Source organism: Rhinopithecus bieti, unplaced genomic scaffold (assembly GCF_001698545.2).
Source record: "Rhinopithecus bieti isolate Rb0 unplaced genomic scaffold, ASM169854v2 scaffold_6907, whole genome shotgun sequence".
In the NCBI taxonomy this organism is placed as follows: domain Eukaryota; kingdom Metazoa; phylum Chordata; class Mammalia; order Primates; family Cercopithecidae; genus Rhinopithecus; species Rhinopithecus bieti.
The window spans coordinates 767,642-790,388 of record NW_016805647.1 but is presented as its reverse complement, the minus strand read 5'-3'; the positions used below and the strand labels follow the sequence as shown (position 1 = coordinate 790,388).

The 22,747-nt window shown below is 53.5% G+C and overlaps 1 protein-coding gene across 16 annotated transcripts in view; it reads left to right on the top strand.

The window, feature by feature from the left end:
• Nucleotides 1-22,747, top strand: part of COL13A1 (collagen type XIII alpha 1 chain) — a 159,950-nt gene that overhangs the window by 75,157 nt on the left and 62,046 nt on the right. For 10 of the 16 annotated variants that reach the window (XM_017873169.1, XM_017873177.1, XM_017873175.1 and 7 more), the window contains 8 exons: nucleotides 1,714-1,740; nucleotides 4,164-4,214; nucleotides 11,708-11,743; nucleotides 12,553-12,579; nucleotides 13,669-13,695; nucleotides 18,798-18,824; nucleotides 18,921-18,947; nucleotides 19,795-19,821. In XM_017873169.1, coding sequence (XP_017728658.1) covers nucleotides 1,714-1,740; nucleotides 4,164-4,214; nucleotides 11,708-11,743; nucleotides 12,553-12,579; nucleotides 13,669-13,695; nucleotides 18,798-18,824; nucleotides 18,921-18,947; nucleotides 19,795-19,821 — 249 coding nt within the window. Of the gene's footprint in view, nucleotides 1-1,713; nucleotides 1,741-4,163; nucleotides 4,215-11,707; nucleotides 11,744-12,552; nucleotides 12,580-13,668; nucleotides 13,696-18,797; nucleotides 18,825-18,920; nucleotides 18,948-19,794; nucleotides 19,822-21,735; nucleotides 21,793-22,747 lie in introns of all 16 variants that reach the window. The other 6 variants (XM_017873180.1, XM_017873167.1, XM_017873181.1 and 3 more) reach the window with 3 other exon arrangements.

Below are 22,747 nucleotides of genomic sequence, written 5' to 3'. Positions count from 1 at the left end.
GTGGCTGAGCAGAAATCTGAACTCAGACAGCCCAACTCCAAACCTGCACTCTTGATCCTGACATTATTACTACTCCCCGCTCACCACCCACCCCCGCTGGCCTTGCAGATCCGAGGAGAGTCTGATCCTTAGAATGAAGCCCCAGAGGCCTGGGATATTTCAGAGTTCAGTGAAAGTTCCATGTCACGGAGCTTTGCTCTCTCCAGGGCCCACCCAAGGCCTGTCTATCGAGGCATGGAGGCTGGGAGCCCTGGGCCGCCCCACGTGAATCTCCCACCACTTCCCAGAGCAGAGCATGGTGGAATTGCTGCCTGGCTCTGTCTCTTTTCTTCCATTCTCTAACTCCAGATCCTGAGTCCACCCAAGCCATCACAGGTTCTGAACAGAGCAGGGAAACATGATTCAGCCATCCTTTGCCGAGGGCCTGAGCATGTGGACCTGAGCCCGTCACCTGCGTTACCATAGCCCTCTGAGCCCTGTCTTCCAAATGAAGATGTTAAGACTCACTGCACGTGAGATAGGGTGGAATTGGGTTTTGTACCCAAGCCAACTGTGGGACCCCAAAGTCCCTGCTCCCAGGGAAGCTTCAGGAGCCTCTCCCATGTGCAGAGACCGGCCACAGGGAAGGCTGCAAAATGCAAAGTGGCAGCTCTGGGCCTCCCCATCCTGTCCGTCCTGTCCTCCTTCTTGGACCCTGTGGACACCTTCCCCCAGGAAGTGTCCACACTTCTCCCCCATAGCAGTGGGGGAGGTCTCCCCACTTCCTTCTTAGGAAGGAAGCCACTCCGGCTGCTGGTGCTATTTTAAATGTGACAATGCGCCCATTTGGTTGCCCAGTAGGGGTCCTGGCAGGAGCCACCTGATAAGCAGTGAGGTGGCCAGTAGGTGTGACATGCCTGGGTCATCCCTGGGGTTTACCAGAGGTGGCCCCACTGGCTTGTCCAGAGCAGGGTGGATTGGGACTGCCCATCTACTGGTCACTGTGGTTGCAAGGGACCCTTGGCCACCTAACCAGCCTCCTCTGCATCACTGACCCGTGCTCCATCCTTCCAGAGGTGTGTGTCCTGCCTTCTGGCCTCCTGTGGTTCTCCACGCCCCCTCCTTCCACCTTACCCGGCCAGGCCCAAGGACTCCAGGCTTGTCTAGCTTGCCAAAGCTTTGTTCTTGGTGTTCAGCTGGACCTGCAAACCTCCTAGACACCAGCATCACAACACAGTCCTGGGGCAATTCCCCCCCATCCCCACCCCAACCTCAGAGTGTCCTGGCCAGCTGGGGCCATGGTTTCTGGGGAAGACTTCCTGACTTAGGTGGGATCTTGTTATCTTTTCTCTCTCTCTGTCTCTCTCCAATTATCTGGCTTTCTTTCTCTCTCTCTCTCTGGCTTTCTCTCTCTCTCTCTCTCTCACACACACACACACACGCACATGTCTCAAGAGGGCCTCTCACAGCCCCAGCCTCTGTTCCTCAGTTATCTGGAGCAGCTGCACATTGCAGCCGCTGCCTTCCACATGCCACATGCTGTGCTTGTTGGACGTGGACCTGTCATGTGTCAGCATCTGTGTTTTGCTTTGTTTCTTATTTCACAGTGATTTCTTCTGTTTGGTTGTTGTGCCATGAACACGGATTCTCGTGTGGGTGCCTCTTTCTCATCCCCTCTTTTTTCTCTCCCTCCCTTTCCCTTCTTGCACCCTGTGTTGCTTGTGGCTGCCCCAGGGAGTAAAGGGTCAACCAGGCGAGAAGGTGAGTCCACGCTTTCCCCTTCTGCCCTGCACCCAGCCTCCTCCTCCAGGTGGACTCTTGACAGGGAGACTCTTAGCCCTCCTCCCCCGATGAAAACCTCAGCAGAGGGTGCTGGCTGGGCTTGCTGCCCTCAAAGCCTCTCACGGCCCAGTTTCCTAACAGCTTCCATACCATCGGGCAGCAGTCTTGGGATTCCTGGGCGGCGGTCCCAGCTTTCCCAGCTGGGCAGGTCTCCCCTGCCCTGCCCTGCCCTGACAGCATGAGGCCTCATCGCTCTGGCCAATTGCTCTTTTGTGTAGTTGGAACTGCCCAGGGGGACCCCTGAGGTTATGGAATAGATCCTGGGAAGTCAGAAACCCAGAAGCCATCCTGGAACATCAGCCCTGTTTTTTTTTTTTTTTTTTTTTTTTTTTTTGAGATGGAGGCTCCCTCTGTCACCCAGGCTGGAGTGCAGTGGCGAGATCTTGGCTCACTGCAACCTCTGTCTCTGAATTCAAGCAATTCTCCTACCTCAGCCTCCCAAATAACTGGGATTACAGGTGCACGCCACTACACCCAGCTAATTTTTGCAGTTTCAGTAGAGACGGGGTTTCACCATGTTGGCCAGGCTGGTCTTGAATTCCTGACCTCAGGCGATCCGCCCACCTTGTCCTCCCAAAGTGCTGGGATTACAGGCGTGAGCCACCACGCCTGGCCAAGCACAACACTTCTAAGGAGCTCACTCTGCAGATGAGGAAACTCATCTGATGCCCAAGGAAGGAACAGGGCTGGCCAAAGATCGCATAGCAATAGTGATGAGCAGGGGTTCCAAGCCAGACCTCGCAGTGCCCGGCTCTGTACTTCCCTGTCTGTAATGCAGTATTTCTGCAATAGTTTTCTGTCTCCCAAATAACAATCTCAACAATTGCAATACAGCTGCCATGTATTAAACACAAACTGTGTCAGGTGCAGTTTTAAATATTTTGTCTGTTTTCCCAACTAGCACCGACATAAGCTTTTCAGGGAAGCTTTAATATTCTCATTTACATGAGGCATAGAGAGGCCAAGTCACATGCCCCGTGTCACACAGCTAGAATGTGGCAGAGCTGGAGAGACGCCCCAGTGGTCTGACTCCAAGGCTGGAGCCCTAGCTACCATGCTATTCTGTCCCCAAAATGGAACCAGACTGTCAGCTCCACATTGGCATGAGGCTAAACTGCCTAGGAGAAAGACACATGACCCTTTCCATGGACCAGGCATTGTTTTAAGTACTTTACATTGTCACGTGACATCTTCGCATCCACCCTATGAGACAGGCGCTATCTATCCTTACAGACGAGAAAACAGGCATGGGGACATTAAGTCGCTTGCCCAAGGTCACACAGCTAGTGGGTAGCAGAGCTAGGCTTCAAACCCAAGCATTCTGGCTCTCAACCATGACACTACACCTCCTTGTATAAAAATTATTGTATCATTGCCATGACAAAAACAGTTACTAATTTGAAATCACCCCTCACCTGCCTGTGAAATATGACATTTTCCAAAATGCGTTTCCCATAAGGGCAGCAGAGCCACTCTCAGAATCCCTGTTCACAGAGGAGCTATGTGGGCTCAGAGAGGTTTTGTGACTTTTCCTGGCAGAGTAAGACCTTGAACTTGGGGACACACACACACACACACACACACACACACACACACAGCGCTTGTCTAACTAGCTTAGCCACCCTTGACAGCACTTTGAGCTCCTCATTCAGCAGCAACTGCCTTCCCTTCAGAGCTGACAATTCTGCCCCAGCCTTCACCCCTCCGTGTCGTTCTGAAACCGGGAACTAGGGAATTTGAGGCAGCTCAGCCTTTCAGGGTCAGGGATGCTGAGTCCACACAGCACACATGTTGCTCGTGTCCCCACCCTCTGTTTGCACAGCCCCGTTCTCGGGCAGGTTCAGCAGTTGCAGGGTGTGCGGCCAGATGGGTATTTGCAGGGGGGCTGGAAAGCACACTGGGCTGGGCGGGGGAGACACTCGGGCCTGGGCAGCCTTGCTAAGTCTCCCCCCTCTCCCTGTGTCTCCCTGTTTCCTGCCACTCCAATGGATCTGGTTCTTCTTGCTTCCCCGGCCTGGGGTCCCACCACCTTGTCTCCCCGGAACCCCATGTCCTGTGTTCTCGCTGACACCTCTTCTCCTTTCCCTCCTGGTGCTTCCCCCTACTACCTGCCCTTCCCAACCCGTCCCAAATGCTCCCTCCTTGTCCCTGTGCCCTCTCTGTTGCCTCTGCTGATCCCTTCATGGCCCTCCACGTCCCCGGCCTCCCTCTCCTGTCCCATGGGGCCGGCGTCCTGCTCCCGGCCCCTGCCAGCTCCTTCCCTTTGGCTCCTCTCTTTCCGGCTCCTCTTCTCCATACCTCCCTGCCCCTCGCTCCCTCTTCCCCTTCCTCTCTCCCTGCAGGGGTCCCCCGGAGATGCTGGGCTGTCCATCATTGGCCCCCGCGGGCCCCCTGTAAGTTGTTTTTGCTATTCCTTGGGGTGTGGGGGGTATGGGTGAGTTGATGAAAGGGCTTTCAGGCTAGGGATGAGGGGACAGCGAGGGCAGCTGTGCCCCTGGGCGGGGAGGCCACTGCATGTGATGTGGCCAGCCCAACCAGGCCTCGGGCGCCAATGTTGATGTTAAGGAAAGTGGCCTGGCTAAATATACCTAAATTACAGCCCCTTGGGAGGGTTCTGAGGGACCTGCCCTCTAGCCACGAAACTACAGCAGCTGCGAGGCGGCCCTGCTGTTTACAGACAGAAGGGAGAAAGAGTTTGCTCTCCTCCAAATGGGGTGATCTGGCTTTCCCGGGAACCAGCCTTTGTTTCTGGAAGCCCATGGAGCAGATACGAGTCTGGGTTCACTGACCCAGGCATGCAGTACTGGTCTTGCCAGAAGCCCAGCCCACACTCACCCTCACAGATGCCTCTGTGTGCAGTGCTGGGTCCTGTGTGTTCCCTAGCACCCTCCAACCCGTGGCTGGGAGCTTGAGAAAACCAGCGAGGTTCCCCTCACATGTGCTTCCTTAGGGACCAAAACGGGAGTGCGGGTGATGAAGCCAGCAAGATATCGAGGCTGTGGGAGGAAGGGCTTGCTATTTTCCCAGAGCCCTGAACCACGGGGCTTTAATAAAATCACCACATGTCAGGGTGGAAAGGATCCCAGGGATGGTCTCACACAGCCCTCTCAGAAGGGGAAACTGAGGCTCAGAGAGGGGGAGGGGCCTCCCATGTAGAGGCTTGGCAGGATTAGAACCGAGGAGCCCCGGCCTCACCACAGCAGCAGGCTGCCAGCTCCACCTTCTGCACTTTTCCTGACCCACATGTGCTCAGTGAGGGATGGGAGCAGAGGGCTAGCCTCTGGGAGACTGAGACCCAAATCGGAGGGAGAGGGGCTGGAGAACAAATGGCTAAGTTACATCCAAGGGAGGGGGCCCGCAGTGAGCTGAACAGCCAAGCGAGGGGTTGTGGCAAGTGTGGGGAACTGAGAGGTGGAGCCAGTTTGGGAAGGAGAGCAGAGAGCAGGGGCAGGAGAGCTAGGCTGGCAGACAGGTCAGGGGCCAGTTTGGAGGCAGCACTTGAGCAGCCCTTGACTGAGTAGACATGGCCTTTCTTCTGGGCGCAGACCATAATGACCACGCTTAACACTTCCTCTATGGTGGTCTTATCTTAAGCCTTTTACATGTATTCACTCACTTAATCCTCACAAGAACCCCATGATGTAGGGACTGTGATCACCTCCATTTTACAGATGAGGAAACTGAGGCACTGAGAGACCGAGTGACTTGCCCAAAGCCATAGGGCTGGCACATGGCTACACTGGTAATAGATCATTCAGCCAGGCCATCTGGCTCCAGTCTGCTTCTGATTCCTGCTGCTGTCATGGACAGGACAGGCCTGATGTCACTGTCACATGTGCTCCTGGGCTTACATGGTGGCTGCCCCGATGGGCTTCAGGCCTCCTGTGTACTGGAGGAGGTGCAGCACCAATGCCCTGGCCAAATTGGTCCTGATGAAGGTGGTGATGGGAAGGTCATAGAAACAGAAGACAGTCCTCCAGGTTCTAACATCAAGGACCGAGACTCGTGTGTTAGGAGGACAGGGGAGTAACACAGCATACAGGCCCCACCCTAGGCTGCCATCTCTGTCTGCCTTCTGGTCTGGCTACAGATGTTCTATTGTGTGGATCCTGCTGGTCCTCTAACACCCTTTCAGCAAATTCTGTCAACAGGCTACCAAAAAGTTATTGAAAATCTCCACTGCTGGAGATGTGTTCAGGGCAGTAGAGCCTCTGCCCCTCCTGGCCTCAGCCCAGCACAGATAACCTAATCAGAAACATACCTACTGCACCGGATTTGACTCCAATAGTGAAAAACAGCTTCTGTTCAGGTGACAATGAGAGCTTTTGTCTCCCAGGCACCCGTCACAAAATAGGTCTCCTTCACAGCTGTGAGGCAGGCTCCACCAGCCCATTTTACAGAGGAGAAAACAGTTTCCTAACTCGCCTGTGGTTGCCCAGCTAGTAAGTTCTGGAGCTTGGGTTTGGCCAGGTCAGCCTCATCCCAAAGCCTGCATTCTTGCTTCAACACCCTGTTCCATGTTTGAAATGCTACTATTTAAAACGATATTTACGGCCCAGCGTGGTGGCTCAAGCCTGTAATCCCAGCACTTTGGGAGGCTGAGACAGGCGGATCACGAGGTCAGGAGACGAGACCATCCTGGCTAGCACGGTGAAACCCCGTCTCTACTAAAAAATACAAAAAAAACTAGCTGGGCGAGGTGGCAGGCGCCTGTAGTCCCAGCTACTCGGGAGGCTGAGCCAGGAGAATGGCGTAAACCCGGGAGGCGGAGCTTATAGTGAGCTGAGATCCGGCCACTGCACTCCAGCCTGGGCGACAGAGCGAGACTCCGTCTCAAAAAAAAAAAAAAAAAACAAAAAACGATATTTACTTCAGGAGAAAAAAATCCTCCAGGTGGGTGCCTACATTGGCACCAGGAAAGGTTTTATTGTACCAGGAGTCTTAACCAGGCCAGCATCCTCCAACTTTGGCCCCAACCACCCAGTGGCTCAAGCCATCCCTGCTGAGTCCCCACTGGACAGCAGGGGCAGCCCACTCAGCTCCTTCCAGGAAGCTGCCCTGAGCTAATGGGAGCAGGGATGGGGGAAGACAAACGGTCCATTTGTCATTAAGGGGTAGAGGTCAAGTGGGCACCCTTGGTGGCAGCCGGGGATGATGGAGAACATGTGACTTACCACTCAGCCAGGAAGGGTCCAGCAGAGATGCCGCTAATAAGAACCAGCCTTGCCAGTCTCAGGGGCTACCTGCCTCCCCTCTTGGAGCTTGATAAATGGTCCAAGCAAAGAGGGACCCCCTCCAAACACTTTGGAGGAGGGTTCACTTTCTAATGAAGCAAGCTGGAATACAGTGTTGGGGCACTTTGACTTTAAGGGAGCCTCATTAAATCCAGGAGGAGGCTGGATCCCCAAGATGCTGGCTGGCCCAGCAGGCCCTGGGCAGCGGATCTGCCAGTCCTAGGAAATGCCCCATCTCAAAGTGTGCCCATTCCCTCTCTGAGCTCCCCAGCTTCTCTTCTGGGGCCAGGAGATATCTGAACTTCCAGTCCTCATCCACTAGGAGCCACCCCACACCAGGTAGACACACCTACTGAGCGTGTCTCAATTCACTCCATTCATATTTGTTAAGATCCCAGTGCCTGCTAGGTGCTGAGTAGCAACCCGACCTCTGTCAGCTTGCCCTCTGGGCACATGATCTAGTGGAAGAGACCAGCGATCACATAATCCATGACAATGCAGACAGCAAGTGCTAAACCAGGGGATGGTTAGAGAGCTGTGGGACAAGGAGGAGGCACCAGCCTTGGGGAGGGAGAGCAGGCAGGGAAGGTTTCCTGGAGGAGGGGATAATAACTGCAATCAAGGACCCGTGAGAAGCCCTTACATTATGGTCAGGGCTTGGGCTTTGTCCTGAGGGTGTGAAGAGCTTGTAGGCTGTGTTAGGCTGATGTGGGACATGACCAGATTTGCAGTTTGAAAGGTTTTAGAAGGTCCAGCATGCAGCATGTTTAGAAGAGGCTGCAGTGGGAGGCTGGCTGGAAGGTACTTGCAACAACCAAGGCCTGGACTGGAGCAGAATCGGTAGGGCTGGCCGTGAGGGCTGGACTTGCAAGCTATTTTAGAGGTGGAATTGAAGGATTTAGTGATGGTAAAAAAATGAGGATTGAGGGAGAAGCAGGAGCTCAAGATGACACCACACTTCTGACTTGAGTAACACAGTACCCTTTCCCAGAAGGAAGAGCAGATTTTGCCGGGGGAGATGAGTTGAATTTGAGCGTGATGAATTAGAGATGCCGTAATGTCCAACGGGAACTGTGATCCACTGCTGGAGGTCAGAGCATGTGGTCGGCTGGAGCCGGCTTGGATGGCTGGCAAGAGTGGACCATGCACACCTCGCCTCCTCCCAGCTGCATTCAGTGACCTCATGTTGGTAGCCTGAAGTTGGCTATGGTGGGTGTATTTATACCACAGATATTGGCAGATGCTGTACAAGGCAGGGTTCTCCTCTCCACCCTCTCCCACTCAGCTAATGGCTAAACATTTGCCAGCATGGAGTCTTGTTGGTGAGGGAGGCAGAATGAGGCAGCCCCTGGGCAGAGACACAGCTGACCATCTCTTGACGGTCAAATAAGAGAAGGGAGACTTCCTGGTAGGCTTTTTCCAGCAAGAACCTTCTGTCTATATATTTGCAAGTAGGAGAAAGACAGGGAGGAGTAGACACTGGGGTCTGCTTTCAGAAGTGGGGACCTCCTTCAGCTCCCTTTTCACTCTGACCTTGAATTAAGGGAGAAGGTTTCAGAGATCAATGTAAAGCTTACTTCCCTTGTTCTGGTTCAGAAGGATGTAATATTAATCCATGAATTAATGTACAAATACATCTATTTTTTATACATTTAATGTGGTCCTAATCCCTGTGCATTTTTTATGAGGTTGGGAATCTAACAAAATTCTACTAGATATAAAAATGTATTATAAAAACAGGACAATCTAAGAAACATATGAACAGAACAGAATGGGGAGGCCAGGAATAAAGCCAAATGCATGTGTCAATTTGGTACATGATCAAGGCTTCTTTTCACAATAGCAAGAGAAAGATCAATTGTTCAAGAAATGATGCTGGGGCAACCGATAAGCCACTTAGTAAAAGGTAAAATGAAAGACGGTTGTTTGGTTTTTTATTATTAAAACCAATTTATTCATTATATCGGAATAAATTCCAAATGAACAAAATGCTTAGATACAAAACCTGAAACCATAAAATACAAGGACAAAGCATCAGTGAACATTTTATAATTCTGAAACTGGGGAAGGCCCTTTTAAACATCACACAAAATCCAACAGCCATAGGAGAAGATTAAGTTTGTCTATATAAATATAAAACATACCAGAAACAAAATAAATGACAAATGCCAAATTAGAAAGAAGAGTCATCACTATTCATGACTATTGAATATTCAGATATCTCCTGGCCCCAGAAGAGAAGCTGAGGAGCTCAGAGAGGGAATGGGCACACTTTGAGATGGGGCATTTCCTAGGACTGGCAGATCCGCTGCCCAGGGCCTGCTGGGCCAGCCAGCATCTTGGGGATCCAGCCTCCCCTGGATTTAATGAGGCTCCCTTAAAGTCAAAGTGCCCCAACTCTTTGATACATGACTACCAAAGAGTTATTTTTCTTGACAAAGTGCTTCATTCAAATCAGCAGGGAAAAAACAAACAACCTACTAGAAAACATTGGTAAAGAGAAACAGGCAGAGAAATATTGGAAGAGATGTCTAACCTCAGGATATAATTGAAGAGATATAAATTAAAGTCCAGTTCCAAGTCTCCCCACATGCCTTCCCCAGGCCCAGCCTCTCCACAAAGTGGCATCCCAGTTTCCACTTGGTCCATGACAACATTCTTCCCCAGATCTCTGAAAAAGCCTTGGTTAGCCCCGGATTTGGTCCTGGTTGGAGAGATGCATCCTGCTACCAGGGCAGGCTCTGTAATTAACAAACTGTATGATTATCCCTACCACGTAAACATTGTCCCTAGCGAGATTGAAGATGTTTCTTGGAATCCTCTCCTCCTGACCTTTCCTTCAGTCCTCTTGGTGTGCAGAGTAGTTTACAGAAAGTTTACACTGGGAGGTTTCAGAGATGACATTGGATGGTTTCCGGGTTTTCTCCTTGGTTTATTCTTAGCATCACTTATCCTTGAGAGGAGAAAAGCCAGGGGCCCTTCCGATAGATGAGTGGAATCTCCTCCCTCATGCCCTTTTGGATGGCTGCCACAAGCCCATCCTAAGCCTGCGGCAGACTTCAACTCACTCGCTGTTGAACCAGCGCACCCACCCTGATGGCAAGGTGCCCATCCTACCCAGCTGACGTGTTCCCTGAGCACAGGCTACTGGGCACTTATGTTCGCGGCTTCAAGGAGGACCCTGGCAGCCTGAAGATGCTTTAGGGTCATAGCATATGAATCCTCACACCAGTGCTTGGAGCAAGGTATGAGCCAGACGCCCGCTGAACAGGGACAGGGGGAGCCTGCTGCGTTGTATAACAAAGAGAAATCTTCTGGAGAGGTCTGATTCTAAAATTGCTTTTTGACAAGGACAAACTTTCATTGATCACAAGACATATTTGGCTCAAAAGTCACCTTGCTCTATTCTGGAGCTTCCCTGTTCAGTTCAATTCAACAAGTGTCTAATGATGGCAGCTACCACTTCAATCGGCTTTACAAACATAATTAAATGTAATTTGATGATCCTATGAGGTTACACTGTTATCTCGATTCTATAGATGAGGAAACTGAGGCTCTGGGAGGTTAGACAACTTGCTCAGGATCACACAGCCATAGTTGGAGGCAGGATTTGAATTTAGTTTGCCAGTCTAGAAAGCCCATGCTTGGGAAGAGATTCTGGCTGTGTCAGCCAAAGGAGACCCCAAACTGAGAACTGGGCTCACGGCGAGTGAGCCAGTGTGTCTCAGCATAGAATAGATGGAAAGATGTGGCGGGAAAGGAAACTAACGTGGTTGATGGGGATGGGACTGAGGGATGGCCTTGAACATGGTAGAAAGGAGCCCTTGCTGGTTCTTGAGAAGGAGAGTGACAAGACTCATGTTTCTTAGCTCTCCATCACCCTTGACCACCTGGCCATCCCTCCTCAGCCCTGCATCATCACAGCCTTGTGCTTCTTCTAATCTCATCACATCCCCTTTGTCCTGAATCTTGATCATAAACCACTGGATCATAAATCACTGTGGCCAGTGAACCTGCTTTTAGTCTCCACCCTAAATATTTATTTGTGTTGCACTCTGCACCTCCAGGAAAATAGGCATAGATTGCTCTGCATCCCACAAAGATTAGGGAATGCTCAGAGATTGCCCAACTGCTAGGAGAAGCCTGCTGGCCAGGGTGAGAGGAACAGGAGCAACCTGACCTAGTCTAGCCTGAAAATACACATTTTGAAGGTCAGGTTCTGATAGCCACATCCTTAGACAAGTGGCCATGAGCAATGACTGTGTAAATTAAAAAGGGCTTAGAGGATCGCAGTCCAGGAGTTCCGTGTGCTGCGGGCTGAGTCTCCACTGGCCCCACTGTCCCATGCGTCTGTTTACAAGCCATGCATACACAGTGGTGAGGAGCTCTCCAGGGGCTGCTTCCCAGAAGTAGACCCAAAGGACGCTGGCCCCTTTCTGTTCCTTTCCCACCCCCAGCCCCCGCAGGAGATTTCCTATGATGTTCCATTTCATCTTTCTCTACCCTCCCTCCCAGCCCACTAACCACAGTGAGTGTCCCCCAAGGACGATCACAGAGTGAGAGTCATGGAAGCAAAAATGAACCAGAGGGCTAGGGATTGGCTGCATCTCCTCCTTGCTCTATCTCACTTGTCTCTTGTTATTTTTTTTCAGGGTCAACCAGGCACTCGAGGTTTTCCTGGATTTCCGGTAAGCGGAGAAGGCTGAAGTTAGCTGTGTCCCAGGTGGTCTGTAGGCCTGATTGGGTTAAACTTCATCTGAGGTCAGCCCTGGTTCCACTCTTTCTCTCCCAAACTCTGGTCATTAAGGACTTGCTTCTACAGCCATTCATGGACACCAACTCAGGACAGTAGCTTGGCAGTCAGGTCACAGTGCAAGGAATAAACACAGGGAAGCAAATCCACAAAGTAAGGGGCAGCAGGACAGGCCCCAGGTGAGTGAAGTCACAGGCTGATAAACCCCAGCATGACCTGGGAATACGGAATGGACGATGCCCTGTGGGAGAACACCTGCAGCTCAGCCTGTGCCCGGGCTTTGAGAGGAGATCCAGTGTGGGGAAGGCAGGGGGGTGGCCACCTGGGTGTCCTTGACCTCTGCCTATGGGGCCTAAGACAGGTTCTGACAGACAGAGCAGAGGGAGAAGTTCCCTTTTCTCCCAGCCTCAATGCAGGCCAGCCCCTGATTTCCAGGAACACACCACCCACTCTGCACTCAGGGCAAGGGTGAAGTCTTTGACATTAATGGGGAGGCCACCCATTGGGTTTTCTCTTGTGCTGTGTACCTGGCATCCAACATTCTATTATTCTCAACCCCATTTCAAGATGGGAAGTTGAGGCCTAGGCTTACCCATAGTCACATTAACAAGTACGTGGTCAAGCAGGGCCTTGAGCTCCAACTTACCAGAATCCAGAATCTATGCTTTTCCCCACTGCCCAGGCAGCCTCTTTGGCAGGAGGCTTGTGATGCTCAGTCTTTACATCTGGCCTTTCTGGTTTCAGGGTCCCATTGGGCTGGACGGCAAACCGGTAAGTGGACCCGCTCTCAGGGGAGGGCTCCTCCCCCTCACTGCAGGTCAATGATCCTGGATCTCTTGGTCCTTCTGCGAGACTGACTCTGAGGAAAATGCTTTACTTTGAAGGAAAAGTCCTGGGGCTGAAGGTTGTCACTACTGGGAAGTGGAGGGGGCCATTTGAGTCACCCCTGACCCCAGTGGCCTTCCCCAGGGCACAGGTCCCCAGCTGCCCAGCTTGGCTTTCAGAATCCAAGCAAGACGCATCCCTGGGTGATTCTGGGTGGGGTGGGGGTGAGGTCAGTAGGCAGTGTGGAGAGTGGAGGGTATGGAGGTCAAATAGCTTGTCTGAAGAGCCTGGCCATTTGTGCACACGATTGCCCCTGCTCCTCAGCACCTGTGTCTCCCATGGCCCTGTCCTCGAGGTCAGGGTCTCCCTCCCCGATTGAGACCCCACACGTGTGCTCAAGTCGACGTGGAGACTACTTCCTACCATAGCGCCTCTCTTCGTTCATTTCAATCCTTTGGACTTAGTTCCTTGACACAAATGTTCTTGGGGGAAAGAAGTCCCCTCCCCAGTCCTAGGAACAAGTCAGCTGGAAGGGAGCATGCCCCACCCAAAGGCCTCAGGGTAGATGGAATGCAGCCCCACTCACAGCCACGCCCGGTCCCACCACTCGCCTCTCTCAGTTGAGGGACCCTAGCACCACCCAGTCACTCCCCAGCTGCAGGCCAGCGAGCTAAGTGCAGCTCAGGGGCGCCAGCAATCATTTCCACTCATGTCATGGGACCAGGCATCTCCTGAAGCTACCCTGGACATGTGAATGAGGTGAGAGTCGGGGTCTAGGGAGACTACCCCCACCCCTGCTCTCTGAAGGGCAGGCAGCTACTAGTGAGGCCCAGTGAGGGGCAGTGAGCAAATGACCTTGCCTTAGGGACTGGGTGAAGGAGTGCACAAGCCAGAAGGTGCAGACGGAGCACAGGGGACAGGGAGGAGCACGGGGGGCAGGGAGGAGCACGGGGGGCAGGGAGGAGCACGGGGGCAGGGGGTGGAACTTCTGGGCTGCAAACAGTGCACCTGGTACTCACCCTCTTCTCCTTCCAGGGCCACCCAGGACCAAAGGGCGACATGGTAAGAGCCCAGCTTTCCTGCCTTCCCAAGATGGGTGGGGGTTGGCCTAGCCTCACAGGCACAGCCAAGCACTGCAAAGTGGGTCCCGCAGGGACAACAGGAGTGGCTGCCCGTGCTGGTCACTCCCCAGCTATGTAAACCAAATGCCCTGGATCCTCACATCAATATGCAGGGAGGAGAAATGGGCAGGGGCTTCTCCATCTGAAGCATAAGGATGGGAGACCCAGAGAGAGCGCGCACCTGGTCGGTAGCACACAAAAGTCGGTGTCCAGCTTAGTGCTCTCAAACCACACTCGCATGGGCCTTGGGAGACAAGGTTTCATCTGCACTCACAGGGGACCCTTTCTATAGGAGACACCGTTTCTACTGAGCCTGAGGTCCCTCAAGGCCTCATAACCCCTTCCCAGTGCTGGCTGTGCCCTGAGCCACCCCAGGACTCCAGGGGTTCCTGCCCCACTGGGGCTAGTGGTGCCCAGTGGATCATCTCAGCTGGGGGTGCCACATGCACCATCCCAAAGACCCCTTCTCCTCTCCCCATGCCTTCCTGGGAGTTTCCATTGGATGTTGGGCCACTTGGCAAGTCGAGAGCAGGAGCAAGGTCTTCTCTTCCATGTCACAGCATCCCGTGGCCGCCACCCAGATGGATCTGCCCAGGGGAATTGGAGTGCCTCAGGCCCCGAAAAGGTGGAGAGACACCTTTGCCCCACCTTTCTCCTGGCCCCTACCTTCTGCAGAGCTTTGGAAATAAATTTGCTGTCTCCACAGACCATCTCTTCCAGAAGGCAATGAAGGGCTGCCCACTCTCACAGTGGGCCAGGTCTCAGCAGGAACTCAGGGGCCATTAAGAGCAAATGGGCCCCTGCTCCCACACTGTGGCGTGTACTTTGGTTTTCAATAAATCCCTGCTTTAAAAAAAAACAAAAACAAAAAAAAACAGCCCTGAGCTGGGATGCAATTTCTGCCTCCTAAGTCCCAGGTCACACCTACACTGTGAGGGACCACCTCCGGCTCCACAGGTCAGTGGGCCAGGAATTTGTGCAGGGTGGTGAAAGCAATGCAGCAGGCTCCCCCTGTCCCTGTTCAGCAGGGGTCTGGCTCATGCCTTGCTCCAAGCGCTGGTGTGAAGACAACCCTTGACCCATGACTGGGGCACTGCCAGGGCACCGAGGGAGGCAGGCAATCTCGTGGATGGAAAGGGGGATGGCGGAGTGTTGGCTGCAAGCCCTGGGCTCCAGCCTAGCTCTTCCTAACTTGCCAGCTCCCTCTGGGCCCCAACCTGTCCTCTTGACTCAGATCCAACTAACATTTATTGAGGGTTTGCCATGTGGTTGGCACTGGGCTAAGCACTTTGCATGACTGTCTCAATCCTCAGTGTAACTCTGTGCTCCAGGTCTTACTAGAATCCCTTTTGGCAGGTGTGGAAGCCAAGTCTCAGAGAGTCTAGGTAACTTGCCTGAAGTCACACAGCTGAGTGTCCAAAACAAGCTCAGAACACAGTTCTCAAATTCCTTCCCTCCACGTTTTATTACCTTCCTCCCTTTCTGTTTCCCTCACTCTTTGTCAGCCTTCCTGCCACCTTCCTTCTTTTAATGCATTTTTTATGGAGTATCTAAAATGTGCTGCACACTACTTCAGGTGCTAGGGATACAGACGGGAGCAAGAGAGACTGTCTTTGCCATCTGTAGCTCACAGTCTACTAGGGAGATATCCTTTTAAATAATCACTCATGTAACTAACAAGTTGCTTTGCAATGAGTGCTATAAAAAGATAATCCTTAGTACCCTGGAAACCTTGGTATAACAAAAACCTCACCCAGGCCAAGGGTCGGAGATGGCTTTTCTGAGAAAGAGACTTTTGAACTAGTGCCTGAAGAACGAGGATTCAACCAAGAGAAAATAGAAAGAGGGATGAGAATGTGCTTTCTGGACATGGGAGAACAGCATGTGCAAACGTCCTGAGGTAGGAAAATCCTTGACATGTCTGCAGAACTGGAGGAACGGCACTGGAGGCAGAAGGCCCCTGAGGCAGTGGCAGAAGAGCTGGTGCTGGAATCCAGGTCCCCCAGCAAGGTTTCCTCTCCATCACAGCTGCCTCCGCTGCAAATGCATTTCCTCCCGCCCCTACCCCATTCCTAGGCATGTTGTGAACGTACGTGTATGGAATAGTGGAGATGGAGACAGGAATAAACTGCCATGCTGCATTGTTAGAGAGGCGTAAAGGGTTTGGGGTGCTCATCCCTTCAGTCCCAGCTTCTTTTCCTCTCTGGCAGCCTTATGCTACCATAAGGTAGCCCATGGCCCCCCAGAAGTAATAATAATGGTCATCTTCTAGGCAGCACTCTGGCATCCTCATAACAGCTTATCATCCCCACTTCATGAGAGGGGAAATTGAGGCACAGAGTGGCTAAGTACATTGCCTGAGGCCACAAAGCTCCTAAATACCAGAGCTGAGATTCAGACCCATGCTGTGGGGTCTACCGCCAGATCACACCTCCTCTCAGCTGCCAGCACTTTGTCCTGGAGGAAAGGGACCCTTCCATGGGACCCCTCTTCCTGCCCTCACTCTGCCCACACCATCCCTCTGTCCCACGCACTTGACCGCCTGTCTGTTCAGGGATCAGAGCTAATTCAACAGAAAAAGCAGGCCCACCCCCTCTCTCCTGAGCCCACATCAGTAGGATAGATCACCTATCTGCCTCATCAAATCTGGCAGGCCACAGAGCCATCCGATTCCTGTTTGGCTTGGCATGGGTACCCGAGCTGTTAGTTGCCCACGGCTGTCCAGCATCATTACCTTGGCCCGCTCTTCATCTGTCTGTCTCCCGCCCCAGATGCTCTCCCCTCTGCTGGCGTCCTACTGGGGCACTGGCACTCACCCTCATTGTTTAACCTGCATCCTTACCTGTCAAAAGGGGGTCACCTTTGCCCCACCCACTTCACATTATTCCCAATAACCTGAAATAAGGTGTTGAAGTGTTGGGAGGACACAGTTGTACAATAGTGCAGGTGGGGGGTGGACAAGATTGGGGGTTCTGAGACTCAGGAATAACATAAGGGCTGTAAAGCAAGACCTGGACTGAGTCCAAATCTCACCCACCACCCACAGGGCTGTCGGAAGAGTGAGGAGCGCCAGGCACTCACAACACGCCTAGCACACAAGAAGCAGACAGGTGCCTTAGCTATGCTTCAGTAGTGGTTAGCAGAGGGCTGGTGGCAAGTGCTGAGCACGTCACTCGGGGCCATGGCCCTTAAAGGGGCAGGCGCTGCCCGGCTGGAGAGAACTGGTACCATGTGTTGTTGGGCCTCGACATAATTAAGAGAAACTTGAAATCCAAGTTTTTATTTGCACTCTGCTTGCTCTTAAGTGTTGGCAACTAGTTGAAATAAAACCATGTGGGACAAATGAAATCCCTATGAAGGCCACGATTGTCCCCTGGGCCACCATTTGGGATGTCTGGTCTCAATTGTCCAAGCCTCTGCAGTCCTGAAACTCCACCTGCCCCTCCCCCATCACACTTATATCTCTGTCCTGACAGAGGGTGACCTGGTCACCTGTGGGCTGGGCCCGGGTTCCCTGCTGGGTGAATCATGTGCTGCCGAACTTCATTCTAAACACTCTGCCAGGCCAAGCGTGGTGGCTCACACTTGTAATCCCAGCACTTTGGGAGGCCAACGCGGGCAGGTTGCTTGAGTCCGGGAGTTTGAGAGCTGCCTGGGCAACATAACAAAACCCTGTCTCTACAGAAAAAAAATAGAAAAATTAGCCAAGCATGTGAGTGCCTGTAGACCCAGCTAATTGTGAGGCAGAGGTGGGAGGATCACCTGAACCCAGGAGGCTGAGGCTGCAGTGAGCTGAGATCACACCATTGCACTCCAGCCTGGGCAACACAGCGAGATCCTGTCTCAATAAACAATAAAAGATAAATAAACACTTGGCCAGCCACATGGGCTGGGAGGGCCACATGGATGGTCCCAAAGGCCACTTCTCCCTTCCAGTGATGCTCTTGGGAGTTTCCCAGTTTGGAGGTGGCCCTCTTGGCAAGTCGGGAGCAGGAGCAAGGCTCTTGCACATCATGGCATGCTGCAGCCACCTCCCAGATGGACCCACCCATGGGGATCCATGATGCTTCAGGCCCCAAAGAGACTGGTAACTCAAAGGGACCTGCTTATGGCTCTAGCCAAGTCTAGAAGCCCTGACTCCCAAGGTCTGGCCCAGTTCCTAGCATTCGGCAGAGTGGAAACAGCTGGACCTTGGCTGTCAGACAAACCTGGGCTCCTGTCCCAGTGCCACCATTCACTGAGCCACAAGGCCTTGTCTCTGTCACCTCGCTCAGGAGCTGGAGTGGATACGAGCATGTCCCTCACAGGCACATACCTGAAGAGCCAGCCTCAGGGTGGATCCTCAGCTCATAAGGCATTTGTTTTTTCCTCTTCCCTCCACCAGCCTTGGTTCAGCCTCCTAAGAGAGCCAGAGCATGCTGGGCCCTCCTCAGACAGCAAGGGTCCCTCCCGACCCCGGCTCCTTTCCTAGCCCTGCATGGACAAGACAACCTTGAAGGAAACCTCAAGACCCCTCATATTCCTTAGAGAAGTCCAGAACATGACTTCAGTTGCCAACTTCCTGCTCTCTCTCTTTTGCTGAAGGTTTCTCCAAGGCCCCCATTGTCTGAGGCACCGGCCCAGCCCCCCAGGCCAGAAGCTCTTCTGGTTCAGTGGGCTTCACTGCAGCCTGGGAGCAGGAGGTGGAATGTGCTAGTGTCTCCTAGAGGCTTGGTGCATGTGAGGCAGGTGGTCCCATGGAGCAGAAAACTCCCTGACCTCTAGGTGCAGCCCCTCCATAGCTGGCCCATGACATGCTGGTGGTTGGAGGAATGGATGAAAGATGCCATCTGTTCTTCATCACAACCCTAGTCCGGCCCACTGGGGGGTGAAGAAGCTGAGACTGTGGATGAGACCACACCACCTTGAATGTGGCGGGCATGGGAAGACCTGGCCATGGCTGGCCCAGCCTTCAGGATTCAGCCCCAATCCCCACCCAGGCAGGTGTCCCTGACTGCCCGTCTTCTGTCTGCCCACTGATCTGTGTATGTTTGCTTCCCACAGGGTCTGACGGGTCCCCCAGGACAGCCGGTTGGTACCTCATCCTTCTATTTCCCAGCAGAGAAGCTTCAGGTGGTTGTGACCTCAGCTTCGGTTTCTAACTCTCTCATCTCCGTCTCTTTGTAGGGACCTCAGGGACAAAAAGGAGAAAAGGTAAGAGCAGTGGAGGTTTCCTAGAGTCTCCATCTCAGGAAACGGTCTCCCAGTCAGTAGAAAGGGGTCAATAGTGGTTATTTTCAAACTTCAGTTTTAATTGACAAAGCCAGGAAAGCCCCCGAGGTGCCGCATAATAGATTCGGTTGACGCCGCTCCAGGTGACATCCTTTTTTTGGAGTGAGGGGTCCTCCTGGAGCCTAGCCCGGGTGACATCCTTTTCCAGGGGTCCTCCTGGAGCCTGGCCCTCTTCAGCCTCTTTCTGGGCCCCTCCCAGCTGTCACCCCATGGTGTTCCCTGATACTTCTGTGAGCCTCTGGGATTCTGAGGCATCAATCTGTCAACCACTGGCCTAGCCTCCTGCCCTCTCTGTCTTGTTGAATTTCTGATAGAGACTCTGCTGTGCTTGCCCTTGGGCCACTGGTACAGGGGCCTGGTGCTCCCAGCTCAGAGAAGGTGGCTTGGGGGCCCCCATGGTGCCAGCTGCTCCCATCCAGTGGCTCTGTTGAGGGCTGTCTGGTGGGCCTGCCTAGAAGGTCAACCTTTAGCCAGGCATGGGGCATAACTCCCGACTCTGCCATTATGGCAAGTGGTGTAAGACGAAGCTCCGCCCCTAGGCTCCATGGGGCCACTTCCAGAGAGGCCCTGGAAGTTTCTTCCCTGCTGCTAGCCAGGGGCAAGGGTGGGACTTAGTTCTCCTGACTCAGAGGGCTCAAACGAAAGCTAGAGCAGGAGGGCTGGTGAGTGGTGAGATGTGTGGCATGTCCTGAAGTTTTGGGGGTGCCCTGAGAGACCGGTACCCCCAACAAGTGCCTAACACCCCCTTTCCCTTCTCTCTCCTTCCCAGGGTCAGTGTGGAGAGTACCCACACCGGGTAAGTGAACCCCTAAGATTGAGCAAGGCCCTTTGATCCATCCCTGGGGCACAGCCCCCAGCTCAGCCTCATCTCCCTGGGGTCTCCAGTTCCTAACGGATCGTGGGGGAACAGGAGCTCCCAGTGCCCTCTGCACTCAGCAGTCAGAAAGAGGGGTTTGGGGTGGCAGTGCATCTGGTGGGAGCAGTTGATGTGTCTCTCTGGCCATGGGCTATATGGAGCTGTTCATCATCCGTGCGTGTCTGTACATCTGCCCCTTTGTACGTATGGCCAACTCGGTATGTTGGAGTCTCTTGCTGTGTGTGGAGCTCTGTGGCTCCTCTGCACATGGCCCTCTGTGGCAGCATGACTTGTGTGAGTCCGACTCCCCACCCATCCAGCATGTGTGTGCAAGTGTGTGTGTGTGTGTGTGTTGCGGTGGGGGGTGATGTCCGGCAGCCTAGCCATGGCCAAAAAAGTGGGACTTTTCGATTAGTCATTGTATCAGATGATGGTGTTTCACATCCAAACTTCGATGATGGGAGATAATCGGGGACTGACTGTAGCAATTCAAGGATAAAGTCTCTCCTTGGCCCCTTTAAGAACAGAGGAAGCCCTTCTCCAAGCAGGGTGGGGATTTCAGGCTGAGATGGTTCCTCTGCCCACCCCTGCCTCCTCCTTCCTTTTCCTTGCTCCACCCCAAGACACAGAACCCAAAAGACTGCTGCTGTCCTGTTAGGAATCTTCAAACTTGTGTTCTAGCAGCAGGGTCGATCTTGGGACAGGGGAGAGCAAGATACGCACAGCTTCCTCCAGCAGGAGCCCCAGTGAGCTAGGCCCAGAAAAAAAAATGCCCCTCATTTTGTGGATTGGCCTCGTTGCTCCCAGACCTGGACAGCAGGGATGGAGGATGAGCATCTTTAGGCGTCTCTCCCCTCTGTCATGTGCCCCATGGTGCTCAGCTTCCCTGGCTCCCCAGCCCTGCCAGGCAGGTCCGGCTGATGGGATTTTGGGAGTGGAGACAGACATAAGCCGGAGCTCAGCATCAGCTTGACTCTAGAAGGCCATCAGGAGGGCCATGCTAGCAGGGCCCAGCCTCTGCCCAGACCCTCAGGAGGCTGGAAGGCAGACCTGAGGTCTGGGTTCCTGGGCCAGGGAACCACTGTGAGTCTGGTACGTGAGAGGCTGGGATGGGTTTAAGGCTGCGGTGGTGCTAGGCCGGGGCTGAGGAAGGCAGGCCAGCAGCAGCGCAGTCAGAGCCAGCCCGTCAGCGGCATGTGCTCCAGGGATGCAGGGGCCCTTGTGTTCCGGCCAGCTTGATCCTGATACAATAATAGAAGGTCAGCTGTGTTTATTTGAAACGATAGGCTCACAGGATTGTTATGTTACCCGAAAGAAAGACAACGTCCCCCAGCACAAAAGACAACACAACTGCAGACGCTTTGGTAGTGTGTCACCCGTCCTCAGTGAGCGCTTGGGGTGGGGTGGGAGCAGGGCTCCCTGCTTCTCGGCCCAACACAAGGAAAGGGAAGGGCACAGTGACAGAAGGCTGCAGAAGACCCCTGGCCATAGGGTGCAGTGAAGCCTGGCCTCATGACGGTGGCATTCTGGGGAACATGTCAGGCATGGGGTGGGGGAGTAGATTTGGGGTCCCAGCTGAGGGGGAGAGCAAGTTTATTTAGAAGAGGGTAGAAAATCAGGGGGCTTCTAGAGATCTGTTGGCTTTCCAGGGGGTCTGCAGGCAGGGTTGGGGTGGCAGGTCTTGACGCCTGGAAGACACCAAGAGATCCAGGTGGCCCCTCCTCCACTCCAGCCTGTGGCTTCCCCAGGGAGGGAGAGGAGCGGGGTGGGGAGGCGGGGAGCTGGTGTCTGTGGGCTCTCCCATCACGGTCCCTGTTGCCCTGTCTCTGCCACCTCCATCCCCTCCCAAACTAGGAGTGCCTAAGCAGCATGCCAGCAGCTCTGCGCTCCAGCCAGATAATTGCCCTGAAGGTTTGTAGGTTCTGGAAGGTCTCCCGGCCCCTCTCCACTGAGAGGCTTCCTGAACATACAGCCCAACATTGCACATCCCCAGGCCCCGGCAGCGGGAGTGGGTGGAGGTCTGTGTGCAACTACTGTCCAAGAAGGCAGCAGCTGTGACCTGGAAAGGCCACACTTGGGCTCCCGATCCCCAGCTGGGCGCATTCACAGCCCAAACAGCTCCTGGTTCTTAACACTCATCCCAGGAGTCTCGTGTGATTTAAGTACTTTCAAAAACAAGCAGCTGATGACAGTATATGCCATCTTTGTTTTCACATGGGCTCTAAGGGCCTCCTAAAACCATGGGTTGCTCAGCTTCAATGGGTAGAGGGACTAGAAGCTGCAAGAATTTCCAGAAATGAAAATCACATTACATAATATGACTGCAAGTTGCCTCCCGCAAAAACGTGGTTGAGCGTTCTGGAGATATCTTTGCCCAGCCTCTATTTTCCAGGCCCTGCAGCCCCAGGGTGAGCCCTCAGCAGCACTTAGCATGTGCCCACACTGGCCGCACCCTCAGCCAGCTCAACTCCCGGGGAGCTGGGCTTGGCACTGTCCTTGACCACCCTCCCCAGATGCGCTGACACCAGCCTTTCTTGCTCAACCAAAAAAAGAACCCACCAGCCGCACACCAGCCCAACTTCAAGTACCAATTTCACGGGCCCAGTGGTTCCCTGGCCAGACTCTCTGAGTTGGCTCCCTTCTGTCCACTAAGCAGGGATGGGTGGGGCTGGCAGTGCAATTTTGGGCTGCATGTCCAGCAGCCTCTGCAGCCCAGCATGGCCACGGAGGGCAAGCCTGGCCATGGGGGGCCATTGTCCCATTCCGGGGGCTGCTGGTCAATACCCCAAACTCCGACTTGGAGGCTGAGGCCGGGTGTGGACTGAGGGCCACAACTCCTCCCAAGGGACGGCTGTGCCATCCAAGG